The sequence below is a fragment of the Oncorhynchus clarkii genome, chromosome 30, assembly GCF_045791955.1.
Source record: "Oncorhynchus clarkii lewisi isolate Uvic-CL-2024 chromosome 30, UVic_Ocla_1.0, whole genome shotgun sequence".
In the NCBI taxonomy this organism is placed as follows: domain Eukaryota; kingdom Metazoa; phylum Chordata; class Actinopteri; order Salmoniformes; family Salmonidae; genus Oncorhynchus; species Oncorhynchus clarkii.
Genome location: NC_092176.1, coordinates 16,670,245 through 16,688,222, shown reverse-complemented (window position 1 = coordinate 16,688,222; position 17,978 = coordinate 16,670,245). Strand labels below are relative to the sequence as shown.

Here is a 17,978-nt window from a genome sequence, read left to right as displayed (position 1 = left end):
AAAACCTGGAATCATATGAATTTGGACCATACACATTAATGAAGGGATTAAGTGGATACACTTAAGGGAAGTGATTCGGCCTTCTTTGTCTTAGCCTTTACCCAACATCATTATGATTACGCCTTTAGTTTTGTTTGGGGTTGATGAAACAGCACCCAGTTTGTACAAATGGTTCTCTGTTCTATGTGAGTTATTTTGGAGCAGGTGTGTTTCTTGGAGCATTGCTATATCAATATGGTTTCTTGCTGGGATATTAAGACAGCTGGAACTTTTAATAGGATAATTTAGACCTTTCAAATTCCAAGAGAGACTAGCTAGCATTGCCATTGTTTTTGAAAAAAAAGAAGGTAGTATTAATAATGTAATTGTTATATTTAGTGTTAATAAGCCCATGGATGTGAAATAAAAGCAAGAGCCACAGGGATACCCACCCATTGGTCGTTCCCCACCCAGAGCTGACTTGTGTGTGTAAATTATGTACAGTGGCTTCAGAACGTATCCACACCCCTTGACTTAATCCACATTTTGTGGTGTTACAGCCTGAACTCTAAATAGATTAAATGTTGATGTTTTTCTCACTGGCATACACACAATACCAAATAATGCTGAAAGGGAATTACGTTTTTCAAAATGTTTACAAATTAATAAAAAATTCAAAGCTGAAATGTCTTGAGTCAATAAGTGTTCAACCCCTTTGTATCGCAAGCCTAATTAAGTTCAGGAGTAAAAATGTCCTGAACAAGTCACAAAGTAAGTTGCATGGACTCAATAATAGTGTTAAACATGATACTTCCTGTTTGAGTTTTTGCTTGTAAGCAGGAATCAGAAGGATAGAGTTATGGTCAGATTTGTCAAAATGAGGGCGAGGGGGAGCTTTGTATATGTCTCTGTGTGTGGAGTAAAGTTGATCTAGAGTTTAATCATCTCTAGTTGCACTGGTGACATGCTGGTAAAAAAATAGGTAAAACAGATTTTAGTTTTCCTGCATAGTCACCAGCCACTAGGGGAGTCAACTCTGGGTAAGCATTTTCTTGTTTGCTTATGGCCCTATACAGCTCGTTGAGTGCGGGCTTAGTGCCAGCATTGGTTTGTGGTGGTAAATAGACAGCTATGAAAAATATAGATGAAAACTCTCTAGGTAAATAGTATGATCTACAGTTTATCATGAGGACAGTTTTGCTAGCACAGACTGGAATATGTTTCGGGGTTACTCCGATGGCATTGAGGAGTACACCACATCAGTCACTGGCTTCATTAATAAGTGCATCGATGATGTCGTCCCCATTGTGACCATACGTACATACTCCAAGCAGAAGCCATGGATTACAAGCAACATTCGCGCTGAGCTAAAGGGTAGAGCTGCAGCTTTCAAGGAGCGGGACTCTAACCTGGACGCTTATAAGAAATCCCGCCATGCCCTCAGACGAACTATCAAACAGGCAAAGCATCAATACAGGACTAAGATTGAATCGTACTACACCGGCTCCGATGCTCGTCGGAGGTGGCAGGTCTTGCAAACTATTACGGACTACAAAGGGAAGCACAGCCACAAGCTGCTCAGTGACACGAGCCTACCAGACGAACTAAATAACTTCTCTGCTCGCTTCAAGGCAAGCAGCACTGAAGCATGCACAAGAGCATCATTCCGATGTGAGTAAGACCTTTAAAAAAGTCAACATTCACAAGGCCTCAGGGCCAGATGGATTACCAGGACGTGTACTCCGTGCATGTGTTAACCAACTGGCAAGTGTCTTCACTGACATTTTCAACCTGTCCCTGAGTCTGTAATACCAACATGTTTCAAGCAGACCACAATTGTCCCTGTGTCCAACAACACCAAGGTAACCTGCCTAAATGACTACCGACCCGTAGCACTCACGTCTGTAGCCATGAAGTGCTTTGAAAGGCTGGTCATGGCTCACGTCAACACCATTATCCCAGAAACCCTAGACCCACTCCAATTTGCATACCGCCCTAACAGATCGACAGATGACGCAATCTCTATTGCACTCCCTCTGCAACTGGATCCTGGACTTCCTGACAGGCAGCACCCAGGTGGTAAGGGTAGGTAACAACACATCTGCCACACTGATCCTCAACAAGGGGTCCCCTCAGGGATGCATGCTCAGTCCCCTCCTGTACTCTCTGTTCACCTATGACTGCATGGCCAAGCACGACTCCAACACCATCATTAAGTTTGCCATTGACACAACAGTGGTAGGCCTGATCACCAACAACGATGAGACAGCCTATAGGGAGGAGGTCAGAGACCTGGCAGTGTGGGGCCAGGATAGCAACCTCTCCCTCAATGTGATCAAGACAAAGGAGATGTTTGCGGACTACAGGAAAAGGAGGACTGAGCACACTGACATTCTCATTGAAGGGGCTGTAGTGGAGCAGGTTGAGAGCTTCAAGTTTCTTGGTGTCCACATCACCAACAAACTATCATGGTCCAAACACACCAAGACAGTTGTGAAGAGGGCACAAAAATGACTATTCCCCCTCATGAGACTGAAAAGATTTGGCATGGGTCCTCAGATCCTCAAAAAAGTTATACAGCTGCTCCATATAGAGCATCCAGACTGGCCGCATCACTGCCTGGTATGGCAACTGCTCTGCCTCTGACCGCAAGGCACTACAAAGGATAGTGCGTATGGCCCAGTACATCACTGTGACCAAGCTTCCTGCCATCCAGGACCTCTATACCAGGTGGTGTCAGAGGAAGGCCTAAAAAATCTCCAAATACTCCAGCCACCCTAGCCACAGACTGTTCTCTCTACTACCGCACGGCAAGCGGTAGCAGGCAGGTCCAAAAGGCTTCTTAACAGCTTCTACCCCTAAGCCATAAGACTCCTGAACAGCTGATCAAATGGCTACACAGACTATTTGCATTGTCCCCCCCACCCCCATTTTTACGCTGCTGCTACTCTCTGTTTTTTATTCATGCATTATCACTTTACCTCTACCTACATGTTCATACTACCTCAATTACCTCGACTAACCCCTACCCCCGCACACTGACTCTTATTTGTTTTTACACTTTTTTTCATCTTCTTAAAACGGCATTGTTGCTTAAGGGCTTGTAAGTAAGCATTTCACTGTCGGTCTACACCTATTGTAATCGTTGATAGGATAGTCTCGAATGGCACTTATCCAGTTTATTCTCCAGTGATTGCCCGTTCACCAGAATGGAGGGTAGAGGCTGTTAATCCACTCTCCGATGTAGTCTCGACAGTTATCCCTCACGCTGGCCTCTATAGCGCCATCTCCTTCTTTCTTCGAGTGTCAGGGATTTGGGCCTGGTCCAGGATAATCAATATGTCTTTCACCTCTGACTCATTGAAGTAGAAGTCCTCCTCCAAATTGAGGTAGCTGTTCTGATGTCCAGAAGCTCTTTTGAGTTATGTACAAATAAAGTTACGATCAGTGCAAAAAAATAAAAAATTATTGCACAACTGGTAAAAATGGCAGCTTTTCCCTCCAGCGGCATTTTACTAAACTAATTTTCCCATGGGGTCGGAGAGATAAAATTGCAGTTTAATTCAATTCTAAAGATTTTTCCCATTGGGTGTAGTTGAAATTCTACACATTTTGCCATAATTTATGTAATGTTAAAATTATATCTGCGTGAGAGTGGCTAACAAAATCAATGGGGGTCCCCTTGCGGTTGGGGCCTTGGGTTCAGATGTGCCAGTTTAGAAATAGGCCTACCTCTCATTGGTCAGTGCTCGTTGGCACTGCGCGCAGTTTGACATGGCTACAGATATTTCCTGGGGTTGTTCGGAATACAAAATGACTTGTACATCAATGATTGTCAACATAATGACATGCTTAGTTTTACACTGAAGGAGAGGAGGACCCAGTTGTCTCAAAATATGAGAGGTATTTTCGGAAGGTAAAAATAAAGGAATTTGAGCAACAAAGGAAATCGTGAACTGGCAATTCGTAACGTTTCAATCATTTTCTGACGATGCATGCTACATTTGGATTGGTTTGGTGTCCCCAACGCACTCTGCCGATGTTAAACATTTGAAACCCGGACGGATGCGCAAGCCTGTCGGTGAATCGTTAAGCCTACATCCCTAAGAAGTAGCGTATAGTTAATTGTGCAAAAACATACAAAAATGTTCAATTAATTTCGTTTGTGTAGGCCTATCCATCCATTCGATGGCAACACTACTGAGGCACGCGATATGACCGGGAGAGGGCATCCTGAATATCATTGTCTTGCAGTCTGAGCGCACGAGCATTTGCCAGCACTCGAATAGTCATTTTCTCTCATCAGGACCAGTTGCGACTAGACTAGAGAGCGAGAAAGGCGAAACACAAAAACCAGTAATCCGCTTGGTTGAATCTCACGCATACACTGGCGCTTGCTGACTGGAATACACGCTTACACTGGGAATATCCGCGTATTGTGTTGCTTGTTCTAGATTCAAACCGCAGATAAAATATATAAACTTATTTTTAAAGTGTATTTTTTCATGTTAGACTATATGCGGTCAATGGGTTTTTCCGTCGTCATCTGTTGAATAGACTACAGTGCTTTTTCTTTGCTTATATACTTTGAGTCGTGGTATGCAACTGAAATAAGGAGATATACGGCTACTCCATACTTACAAGACTTTGAAGCAAAGCAGTAGCTCTGCAGTGCAGTCTGTTTGGCCAAAGAGCAAAGTAGCTGCATTGGCTTCGTTGAGTGGGCTAGTTCAGCTGTGTTGGTTAGGCTATTTGTCCAACCAAGTGAGGACTGCGCGCGACATGCGGGCTTTGGAATCAAGCATCAGAGGGCTCTAACCTATGAAAAGGAGCCGACACCACGAAAACATGATGGGTATGTTGAACATCATACAAATGTGTTCCATTTGCCCAACTACATTGCTCTCATGGAAGGCAAGGCAACTGCTCAAAGACAAACAAATCACGACATTGATTACATTAGGCTATTGTGACAACCCATGTGTTATGTATTTCCTATGTTATTGGAATATAATTGAAAGTCCTATAATTCCAAAACAAAATACAGGAAAATTCCTAGAGGCATAATATGCCATGCAGACCCTCATGAAGGGAACACTATTATCAATCTGCCGTATGCTAATGCGAATGTGCCGCCGTTGTAGGCTAGGATAGTGGCCTTTATGAAATTAGCCTACCAGGCAGACAGGATTTCTGCATCTGAAACGTCTTGCTATTAAGTTATAGCTTTGATAACTTTAAGGGTTTTCTCGAGTTTGTAACCGCAATTTCATTTTCTTAGGAGGGCAAGCTATGGTAAGTAGTCATAATACAGCTTTGATATAAATAAATAGTCTTCACTTTGATCAACAGGTTTCCTATGTTTTTGGTCTCATCAGTGTTCAATCTGCCTTCATGGGATGCCGTTTTGACACTGTTCTCATTAGCAAAATGCAATGCATTACATAGAGACCGAAATTAATAAAGAAGTCAAAGGAATCAGGGGCTGATTTGAATTGCTTTGATTCTGTTTAATTACTAACCAGAAACGTTGCCTAGCCTCTTCTTTGGTCTTCTTCTGTCTCAGTTTGTTATTTGCATTTATACACAACTGAGCTGTCCTATTGTCCCATGATATAGTATTACATAAAACGTCCAATTACTTAAATGAAAGTATTACGGTATGTGAAACTGAAGGTCACCACTTTTACAACAGGTTTTATGTCCCAATAAATGTGTGGCTTGAGGCTTGGCTAATAGATTCTCTGAAATTACAGATCCCCATCAATTATCTTTGAATTTACAGATATTCCTGCTTGGCCATTGTCTTAATCATAATAGATTATTGAAAATAATTATAGAGCATGATTCCTTTATAGTTGCTATCCCTCTTGAACTACTCACCTTTCATTTTACCTCACATTACTCTCAATATCACCCACAGGAATTCAATGTTGATGGATGTAATTTCTAATTAATGTAAAAAAGCACACTCGCAGCTGATCACTTGCAGCATGCAGCTCTTGCATTTAGGTTAGATGTTTTTACCATACAATACCACAATCACTCTCCACTATTTCCCTAAACAACCCATAGGTATGGTACTTTAATTCAGATCAGTGTTTCTCAACCTCTGACCGTGGACAGGCACCTCAGTTTGTGTCAAAACATCTGGGATGACACTGATTTATCTTATGTGCTAGTTTGAATGTAAGTGATTCTCCAAGCAGGAAGGACCACAGCTTGCTGGTCCCCTAAAAAAGTTGAGAAGGCTGGTTTAAGCAAATATTGCTGAACATGTATTGTAGATAATATTTCCCCTCCCACTTCATTCACAGTGTCAAAATGTTTATTCTCAGCATGCTCTCATTTTGAATTACATTATGCTTACTGACATAAATGTATGCACTTTTTGAGTGTCCCTATCTCCACCCCCCACCCACCCCCCACCCCCATTTCTGCAGGATCCCTGATGCGAGATAGATGGCTCATGATCCCATTGTTGATGCAGGGCTGGCTGCTAGCGTCTCCAATCAGTGTTCGTGAGCGCCCCTGTCCTCAAAGCTGTAGATGTGATGGGAAAATAGTATACTGTGAATCCAATGCCTTTCGGGATGTGCCAAACAATGTGTCTGTGGGATGCCAGGGCCTCTCTTTGCGCTACAACAGCTTAGTGAATCTCAGCGCTAGTCAGTTCTCAGGCCTCAGTCAGCTTGTTTGGCTTTATCTCGACCACAACTACATTAACTCAGTGGACAGCCAAGCCTTTCATGGGGTACGGAGGCTGAAAGAGTTGATCCTCAGCTCTAACAAGATCACACAGCTACAAAACAACACTTTCCATACTGTCCCTAACTTACGCAATCTTGACCTCTCTTACAACAAGCTGCAAGCCCTCCAGCCCAGTCAATTTCTGGGCTTGCGGAAGTTGCTTAGTCTCCACTTGCGGTCCAATTCTCTGAAAACTGTCCCAATGCGGGTTTTTCAGGATTTGCGGAATTTGGAGTTTCTCGATCTTGGCTATAATCGATTGCGAAGCCTCACTCGAAATGCCTTTGCTGGGCTTCTTAAGCTGATCGAACTTCATTTGGAACACAACCAGTTCTCCAAGATCAACTTCTCACACTTTCCCCGCCTCACCAACCTGCGGGCACTCTATTTGCAATGGAACCGAATTAAGTCAATAAGTCAGGGTCTAACCTGGACATGGACGTCCTTGCAAAAGCTGGACCTTTCTGGAAACGAACTGCAAATAGTGGATTCCAGTACGTATCAATGTCTCCCCAACCTACAGACCCTGAACTTGGACTCCAACAAGCTTAGCAACATGTCCCAGGAGACAGTGGATGCCTGGATCTCCCTGACCACCATCAGCCTAGCTGGTAATGTGTGGTACTGTAGCCCCAGCATCTGCCCCTTAGTGGCCTGGCTGAGAAACTTCAAGGGGAACAAGGAGACCACTATGATTTGTGCTGGGCCTAAGGAGGCCCAGGGAGAAAAAGTGATTGATGCAGTAGAAACATTTAGTATCTGTAAGGTCACTCCCACCACCCCTTTTGTCTCAACCACAGCCTCCCTCAACACCCCATCGCAGTCTGAGCTCCTGCCCCTTCCCACTTTGTCCAGGGTTGATGAGGAGTTGACCCGCAGTGGTACGGCCATCCCCTCCCCTTCTGGGGCTTCCCCTACCACCCCAGAGCAGGATTTTGAGTTTGTATCCTTCCATAAGATTATTGCTGGCTGTGTGGCACTTTTCCTGTCGGTGACTATAATTCTCCTGGTTATTTATGTGTCCTGGAAGCGCTATCCCAGCAGCATTAAGCAACTCCAGGAGCGCTCCATGGTCAAAATGCAGCAGAAAAAGGTGCAGGAAACAGAACGCACCCTCAGCTTGCCTCTGCAAGAGTATTATGTGGACTACAAACCTGCAAACTCTGAAACTATGGAGGTGCTCGTTAATGGGACTGGACCCTACACATACACAATCTCAGGATCCAGAGAATGTGAGGTATGATGCGTCACCCTCCTAAAATCCATTTCCACTGCGAGGCACGAGAGGTAAATTTCTCAGTGATTTTGGGGATAAAAAAATGTTTGATTTTTTTAATCCTCTTTCTGTGTCTGTTTGTTGGATAGGAAATATGAGTCAGTGCACGGTGATTTGAGTCTGCATGCCAGGGTGGTTCAGATAAACCCAGGTCATTTAAAGTACAGTTTACCTCTCTGTTAAAAAAATAAGCATCATGAATTGATTGAGAGTTAGAGAGTGAAGCTCAAGTTCAAGTTTTCTTGCACTGCCATTTGAATTCTTGTCTTACAGTGCACTATAGGCAAAATAGAATGACTTCATCAAAAAAGTGAGACCTGCCAGATCAAGTCACTATGCAGTGATTATTTTCCTATCATGTGTGTATTTGCTACCTTGCCAACGGCTTTGTTTGTGGTAAATACTTGATTCACTTGATTGGTGACTCCATTGTTTGTTTTTATACATTGCATTCAAAGAATGTTGGTATTCTCCCACTGTGCTTTTCTAATTTGTATGTGATAGTGTGAACTGAATGTCACTATTGTCTTATTTGGACTCTCTCTCTTACTTTCTTGATAGTGATAAATCGATTAATGGACTTAAAATGTAATGATAAATAGACAGAGGCTATATCTTTAACACCTCTCGGGTGTAATGGCTGGGGCATTACATGAAAATAAAACTCAGTTTAAGGTATTGCATTATCAAGTACATAAGATCCTCAGTGCAAAACAGTCTGTTTCTTTTAAGATATGTTCTATCTACATTGCCATCTCAAACCTGGCCCTGTCTCTCTCCCTTGGTCTCTCGCTATGCCTCTGTCACTAGATGTTTCTGGTTCTAGACAAAGAGGAGCAAAGCCAGGCCGTAAGCCATCACAGAGGCCCTTGATGTTGTAAGATGGCAGTCAGGCTGTTTTCTTACAGTAAGATGGACCTTGATTTTATTACAGTAAATTGGAAGTCTTCATTGGAGATCTGAGACTAAGCAAGAGGCCGTCAGTGTGCGTTGTATCCAATGTGTAGTGAGCTACACTGAGTGATTTAGAACTGAGTCATAGAGGAATGTATACTGTAGAGGTAGAGGGGGAGGGGAGGGAAGGTTAGTGAGGAGATGTAAAGTGGAAAGAAGGTTCATGGACTTCAAATGTATTCCCAATACTACTTCTACCCTTCAACACATTACCACTATTGTAGCCAAACATCTGTATTTCCTATGATGTCTCTCAAAGCCTCATTTGATAAAAGAGTCATCAGATTTATTGTCATCAGTTCATTGATTTATTAAATTGCACCACCAGATTTTTTTTTTCTGACATAGGGAGCCCCAGCAAATCACTTACTGTGAAGCCTTACAAATTGAGCATAGCAATAATGTAAACTATGTGATATTATGTCCTTCTGGCCCCCTGAATTACAAGGCATCTAATCAGATTAACCCAGTCTATTTTGCTCATGTGCCTTTACAGCGACAGTATTACAGTATACCGTGCAATAATACTTATCAAAACTAAAGCCATGGCATACATATTTGGACTACTGAAAATGGAAATGCATGCTGCAAAGTTGCTTTTCTTTTTACATAACCATTTGTCGGGACCACAGCTACACTCTTAGAAAAAAAGGTGATATACAGTATCTAGAACCTAAAAGGGTTCTTCGGCTGACCCCCTTTTGAAGAAACCTTTTTGGTTCCAGGTAGAACCCTTTTGGTTCCAACTAGATCCATTTTGGGTTCCACGTAGAACCCTTTCCACAGAGGGTTCTACATGGAACCCAAAATGATTCTACCTGGAACCAAAAATAGTTCTCCTGTGGGGACAGCTGAAGAACCCCTTTTTCTAAGAGTGTAGACGCTAAGGGATTGAGAGAGGAAGTCGGACAGAAGACTAAATCATTTGCCCATTCTTAATTAGGCACTTTTACCTTTGCCCTTTATTTCTCTGATGCCATGTATCAGTCTTTTCCTGTCCTGCTGCTTGTTGGCTTTTAACAGACTGGTAGATTGTTATCAACAGGGCATGCGTTGCCCAGGGATTGCCACTTGAGTCTGCACCTTTCCCTCTGACTCCCTCTGATTCTGTTTCACTACAGCAGTAATCAGTCTGGTAATTAAAAGGCTAGCAGTGCCCCACCACTTTTGATTTAGTTTAATAAAAAATATTGATGCGAAAGCATTAAAAATGTGACTGTTACTGGGTTAGCCGTAGCTAGATGGTTAGCTAGCGAAGGATAAGAACGTTGCCGGTGAGCATTGCAATGGAACATAAAGAACGAACGACTGGGTCACTTCCGTAAATATCAAACTAATTGAACTCTAGCTACCAGAAGATGAGAAAGTATGATTTCCTTTATAAAAAAATAAAATATAAAGGAAATAAGTATTTCTACTGGTAAATGTGGCCCCTCGTGATGAGCTCAAATTTTTTTGTGGACCCCACCCCCATCAAAGTTGCTAATCTCTGGCCTAAATGATGCAAACCTGCATAAAGCAAGCTCAACCCTGTGAGTTCTTTTGCCCAATCGTAGTTGTTGTCTCTGTGTCTGTGTATAGAAAACCCACCTGTTAGTATAATTACTAGGTTACTGCAGTTTGACAGGGTTTTCATCCTCCCCAGGGCCAGGAGTATTTCCAGGAATTTTGAATTTGGTCTGGATTTGGAGTCACACTCAAAATTAAAGTGGAAAACCACACTACAGTCTGATCCAACTTTGATGTAATGTCCTTAAAACAAGTCAAAATGAGGCTCAGTAGTGTGTGTGGCCTCCACGTGCCTGTATGACCTCCCTACAACGCCTGGGCATGCTCCTGATGAGGTGGCGGATGGTCTCCTGAGGGATCTCCTCCCAGACCTGGACTAAAGCATCTGCCAACTCCTGGACAGTCTGTGGTGCAACGTGGCGTTGGTGGATGGAGCGAGACATGATGTCCCAGATGTGCTCAATTGGATTCAGGTCTGGGGAACGGGCGGGCCAGTCCATAGCATCAATGCCTTCCTCTTGCAGGAACTGCTGACACACTCCAGCCACATGAGGTCTAGCATTGTCTTGCATTAGGAGGAACCCAGGGCCAACCGCACCAGCATATGGTCTCATAAGGGGTCTGAGGATCTCATCTCGGTACCTAATGGCAGTCAGGCTACCTATGGCGAGCACATGGAGGGCTGTGCGGCCCCCCAAAGAAATGCCAACCCACACCATGACTGACCCACCGCCAAACCGGTCATGCTGGAGGATGTTGCAGGCAGCAGAACGTACTCCACGGCGTCTCCAGACTCTGTCACGTCTGTCACATGTGCTCAGTGTGAACCTGCTTTCATCTGTGAAGAGCACAGGGCGCCAGTGGCGAATTTGCCAATCTTGGTGTTCTCTGGCAAATGCCAAACGTCCTGCACAGTGTTGGGCTGTAAGCACAACCCCCACCTGTGGACGTCGGGCCCTCATACCACCCTCATGGAGTCTGTTTCTGACCGTTTGAGCAGACACATGCACATTTGTGGCCTGCTGAAGGTCATTTTGCAGGGCTCTGGCAGTGCTCCTCCTGCTCCTCCTTGCACAAAGGCGGAGGTAGCGGTCCTGCTGCTGGGTTGTTGCCCTCCTACGGCCTCCTTCACGTCTCCTGATGTACTGGCCTGTCTCCTGGTAGCGCCTCCATGCTCTGGACACTACGCTGACAGACACAGCAAACCTTCTTGCCACAGCTCGCATTGATGTGCCATCCTGGATGAGCTGCACTACCTGAGCCACTTGTGTGGGTTGTAGACTCCGTCTCATGCTACCACTAGAGTGAAAGCACCGCCAGCATTCAAAAGTGACCAAAACATCAGCCAGGAAGCATAGGAACTGAGAAGTGGTCTGTGGTCACCACCTGCAGAACCACTCCTTTATTGGGCGTGTCTTGCTAATTGCCTATAATTTCCACCTGTTGTCTATTCCATTTGCACAACAGCATGTGTAATTTATTGTCAATCAGTGTTGCTTCCTAAGTTTGATTTCACAGAAGTGTGATTGACTTGGAGTTACATTGTGTTGTTTAAGTGTTCCCTTTATTTTTTTGAGCAGTGTATTTCCACGAGTCTGGGAGAGAACATATAGCCCTAGATGATGCTGTTGGTTCATGGATTGTGCTGGCCGGCTCACAGTTAGCCTACAATTATAGAAAATGTGTATTTGATTTTGATAGCCTAGTAATAGGGAATTTTTATATTTTCATAATTAATTAGCTACACAGAATATTTCACCATCCATCTCCTCTGTCTCCTTCATTCCTTACTCGAGCGCTCAGACGGGCTCTCTACAGTTATATGTTTCATTGCGAAAAACATGTTGCTATCGATGTTCCTGGAACAGATTTCACTTGGTTTCCCAAATTAAGCACTGGTTAGTTGCAAGAACAGGGTTGGAGAGCCCATGCCATGCAGAGTTTGGGTTGAATATCATCTGATGCGCAGTGAGAGCATCCTCCTCAAACAGTGGTTGATGCATGGACTGAACTAAGTGTTCTTATATTTATTTTTCAGCTGCTCGTATTAAGCACAGCTCCACTTTAAAAACAAAGTAGCCTACAGGGCTACAGACCGGCGGGAAAGCTTGTAACCTCCATTCGCTATTCGAGTGCATACGGATGACATGTCTTTCTTACCCTGTCCCTGTTTGATAACGGGCCATTCTAAATTTAAACTCATTTTACATATTAGTAAAGACAGATTCAATTGTGAAAATATGATCACTTAATGAGAGAACAGCTGTGCAGTCTGAGGCAATGATCAGAGCTCTCAAATCATCAATAGCCTATAGTCGCACCATGCAGCCCATATATGGTTTGATTTCTAAGACATTCTAAGGTTTGTATCATTCACAACTAAAGTTGCCAAATAACTCTAAATCCAGCATATATAGAACCTGTTTCAAATTATCGCTTTACGCTCAACATAGCCACTTCATATGCACACTCACTCCGGAATGGAAATTATTATTATTTTTTATTTTTATTTAGCTAAGTTCAATTATATTATTTTTACTATAAAATCATATAATATAAAATACTGGCACCACCTTATAAGCGTATCTTGTCTGATAAATTAACAAGCCTACAACCTATGGCTTGGAGCATAGCCAGATAACATGCAGTAGGCCAATTCATCTTCTCTTCTGAATAATTTTCTTCTTCATATCATAAAGTTTCTTTAGACCTGACTAAAATAAATGATAGATTTATTGTGATGGTGTATAGTAAACTGATTTCTTAGACTTTTCTAAATGTAGATGTTCCAAAGGCACGCATCAGCGGCTTGTAGGCTATGCAGCTTCTAGGCCTATGCATGGAGGTGTGGAGATGCTAAACTTGTTTATGTTCATTAGCGGTCATATACCTTGAGATCGGCAGTCTTTTGAATGACAATAACCGGCTGACAAAATGTCATGACTGCCACAGCCCTAGTCTAGAGTTTTACCTGGTTAGATTACCAGAGAATTCTATTTGCCCCACCACTCTGGGACCTCTGGTGCCACCTCTGGAATGTTAAAAGTAATGTCATCCATTATTAAGTGCACAGGTGCAGAATAGCTTCTAGTCTGGAGGACGTCCTCACTATCTAGCTTTCATATGAGAATGTGGTATGGGAACACTAAATGGAGGACTTAGTTAGGGGCTCTGCTGGCTAGAATAACTAATAGCCCTGCAGATGAAAAGAGCAGAGGTTTTTCCTCATCTCTGTTATCCCTTGTCCTCTCTCCTCAAGGGGCAGCCAGAGCGGCTGGAAATGTAATAGGATATCTTATATGCCAAACATCACTATGCAGAGTGAGTATAAACACAGGAGATATGTCCTATTAATATGAGACAATTAAGATTTTAATGACATGTTGGGCACATTCCATTTCCAGGTGGAAACATTTCAAGTCCCAATAGCCCTACTTTATTGTCTCCACATTCTACTTTTGCCTTCCCTCTGGCTTTGTAATGTAAACGCTGGCAGTTAATGTTTTCAAGATGCTATCTCAAGGATTGGGGAGTAATTCAGTACGGAGGGAGATTTCATGATAGAGAAAAACCCAGAATTTCTCTGTCCTCTTTGGCTTCGCTGGTCTTTTTCTATCTTAAGTATCACTTTGAAATCAAGGAAAGTGTTTCTGTACGTTGATTCGATTTAAAGAAATGTGGTTAGAGTATGGCTGAATCAGACACAGGTAGACAGCATCCTCCGAATATTCCTCAACAGTACTCAATTACTAGTGCATGATACCATTATACCATTATTCAGATGAATATTTTAATCTGAATGGAGATGTCATGACCCAGTCCTAGATACTGATCACTTTTCTTGAAAGGAAATCTATTTGACTGATAATGATGGACCCATTGTTAATTTAACCAGGCAAGTCAGTTAAAGAACAAATTCTAATTTACAATGACAGCCTACCTGGGAACAGTGGGGTTAACTGCCTTGTTCAGGGGCAGAATGACAGATTTGTACCTTGTCAGCTTGAGAATTCAATCCAGCAACCTTTTGCAACCGCTCTAACCACTAGGCTACCTGCCGTTTACAGGTGCGCGTTGTTGTCTAGCATTTTTACCTCATTTAACCTCACAGTCACAGCTTCTTACAGCCTATAGTACATCAATATACATCATTTTTGGCAATGGAAAATTTTATATTTCCAACTCTTTTTGTAAGGAAAAATCAGAATCAGATCCAGAACTTTAATTATGGGTACCAGTAAACCTGTTGTCACTCATCAGTGGTGCTGACATCTTCAGCTTTTTGTGGAGCTCAGGGACCTCATGTGACTTTATTGCTCTTCTGCACTCCATCCATGTCGTAGTCATGTGCTCCATTTAGTTTTGTTGTGACATTACATTTTGTAATGACACAAGGGCTGACCAATTCTGAGCTGATTGGTCAGAAGACATATTAGTGAATAAAAGATCAGAACTGGACTACCTGCCCTCCAGCCACTGTGAGAATGGATGGAGGTGGATAGGGAGGAAAGGGAGAGAGATCAATATTGCATCTTCTGTAAAACATTCTCCGCACAAATAAATCAGCGGGTGAGATTATCCTTGGAGCAGAGAACAGATGCATTTAATCAATTGGAGATCAGGATTTTGTATCGATCTCTCTCCGTATGCATGTTGGACATTATTGAACTGCCCTGTTTCTGGCAATTCTTCTGGATCTCAGTCCATCCCTATCTCTTTCTGGGGGATTGAAGACCAGCATCCAGGAAGTATGGAGGGCATGCTTAGCAAGAGACTGGTAGACTATCCAGTGAGAGTTAACATGGGAGTTAAGGAAGAAGTTAAGTTGTTAAAATAAATACATTTGCACCCAAATAAACAGACATCGTGAAATACAGTGCGACCATCTGTGTACTAATGATCAAGAATGAGATGAGTGAGAGACAAGCTGGTTTGTGTATGTGTGCGTGCATGCGTGCATTAGCGCGTGTGTGAAATAGAACAAACAAAGGCTCTTTCATAACTAAATGAAATTGCTTAGAGATTGAACTGAATTTGACACATTTTATTTTTTGACAACCATATATATATATATATATATATGGTTGTCCATGGAATCAAGGCTCTGCCTATACCAAAGTCTTTATTGAGTCATCTTGACATTGAGTCTGGTTTCATTCACAGTTGAAGGTCAATTCTTGAACATAATTTGTTTTGATATTCGTAGAAACTATTTGATTGAAATGCATTGTTGCAGATTGGCAGAGTGTGCCACCACAGAGACGTAATGGGGCCCTGTGAGAGCCAAGGCTAAAAGGCTAATTGGTCGTTCTCCAGTGATTGATGTCAAGGTTGTCTGGACATGCCAAATTAGTAGTGCCCACGGCGAGAGGTTGGGTAATGGCTCATGAGACAGGATGTAGCCTTGAAGCTTACACAGAATTGCTTTGGGAGAAGCGAGACACAAGATGTCACTCAAAATGCTGTCAGATACCATGAGGCTGATTCATGGATGGACTTTTGACTTTTTGGGTATGCTGCCCTCGTAGGTTCAATTGATTTCATCACACTCAGACAGGTGCTCATGGCAACCTCATTCTCAGTTATTTTGATCAAAACAAACTGAAGTGGGAGAGGTGAGGTTGTCTGCAGTTGAATTAAACCATCTAAACTTAAGTTGATAAAGCGCAAGTTTTCACAGAATGTTGTAGGCCTGTTCTGTTATTACATAATTATGAGTATGCATTACTGAATACACATCAGCTAGCACCCATTATATACCCAATACAGAATTCTGAGCTACTACATCTGAAGCCTACAGTACATAGTATGAAGGAAAGATTGGGAGCTAAATATTGGAGGTAGTGTCAAGATTTAATGGCTGGCCTAGACACTGGCACCTAATGAAACCAGCTGACTGAGTTGAGACTAGCCTTAAAATTGACCACCTGCCTGGGTACGACTGTAACTTTCTCAGGAGAGACTGAGTTATAGCTCCCTCTCTCTCTCTCTCTCTCTCTCTCTCTCTCTCTCTCTCTCTCTCTCTCTCTCTCTCTCTCTCTCTCTCTCTTTAACCTTCCTCTCTCTCTTGCTCTCGCTCTCCTTGTGAATCAGCAGACAGGACCCAGAGTGCAGATCTACAAACGGGGGCTGGTAGCTGGCTCTGGGGAGATGTTAAGTTCATGGCTTACACCGTGGCTCATAAATACTATGTGTGAGACAAGCAGGGTGTTCAAATTGGCTGAAAGCTGAACAAACATTGTGCTTTTTGATATTCGATTGTGTTTCAGAGAGCCTGACATAAAAGGCTAAGAAAGGTGTCCTGATGCTAAATTAGTTTTTTCTCGTTTTTGTACTCGCACTTCAAAATGTGCACTTGCACTGATATTTGATACTTGGACCCCCATGTCACTGTTGCTCTCAAACAAGACTGCAAGGAATACAAACCAGCAATGTGTTGTTTAGGAATCTTTTAGTTGTTTTGGCTCAATTTCATTCGCTTGAATTTACTTGTAATGCATTGGCATGGCTATTTTGATGACATTGTAAATTTGTCCTCAACGGGGGTCTGATTTTTCACAGAGGTCGTCTAATCACTGTCTCAGCCACAATGAGGAAAAAGTTCACCAGGATGGCAGAGATGTTCCGTGGGCAAGAAGTTCAATTACTTCATTTGTCATGCAGCAATAAATGATAAATTAAGTGTCTTGCACCGGCTACTGCTTGGGGATGGCTGCATCAGAATACTAATGTGTGTGTGTGTGTGTGTGTGTCTGGGTGGGGGGGGGGTTGCTTAGCTATGATGAAATGGATCTTCAGTCCTTATCACATGTTCAATTGTAGTGTTCTCTTCAATAGACCCATTCAAATCCTTTCTGCCTCGCTAGAGTATGTACACAACACCAACAACCAGTAACTATGCCAATCAGGGATAGGTATTCCTAACCTTTTTGAAATGTCAGTATAATGTTGTGATATTTCTTTGTCTATATAGGCTAGGATAATGATGGGGGCTTCTGTGTGTGTGGGTGTGATAGAGAAAATGTTGATTTGAGGAGAGGAGATTAATGGTCAATCCCTAATCTGCTTGTGTTATTTATTTCTGAAAGCCCTGTTGGATAATCAAACTGTGGCAAAAATGGATCCATTCAACCTTGTAATCAATTACATTTAGTGCCCCCAATCCTGCATGGCTGAAAGAACAGCTGTAGAGCCGTGTTTCATCCAAACGCCAGTCAGCAGCCTGAGCCTCACAAGTACTGACACACCATAATACACAGGTCCTGAATCAGCATGTTCAAAGGGATCTCTTTGAAGATGATTGCCAGGTTCTAGCTATAAAGCCCTATCTGTTCCCTTCTCTTCTCTATTACTCTCCTCCCTTTGTCATCTGATTTACTGGTGGCTTTTATTTTTACTATGTTATGTCTATGAGACCAGGCTAAGGGGAAAGGCCCACATCTTCACATCAGATTTGTATAATGGCAGGCCTGTGGGGATAGATTCAGTTATATGAGAGATCAGCAGTGCA

The 17,978-nt window shown here is 42.8% G+C and overlaps 1 protein-coding gene across 1 annotated transcript in view; it reads left to right on the top strand.

The window, feature by feature from the left end:
• The first annotated feature begins 4,800 nt into the window (after positions 1-4,800).
• Positions 4,801-17,978, top strand: part of LOC139389703 (leucine-rich repeat transmembrane neuronal protein 4-like) — a 29,438-nt gene continuing 16,260 nt past the window's right edge. Inside the window, exons 1-2 of the mRNA XM_071136601.1 lie at positions 4,801-4,834; positions 6,423-8,016. Of these exons, the coding sequence (XP_070992702.1) occupies positions 4,801-4,834; positions 6,423-7,972 (1,584 nt within the window). The 3' untranslated portion in view covers positions 7,973-8,016. The remainder of the gene's footprint in view (positions 4,835-6,422; positions 8,017-17,978) is intronic.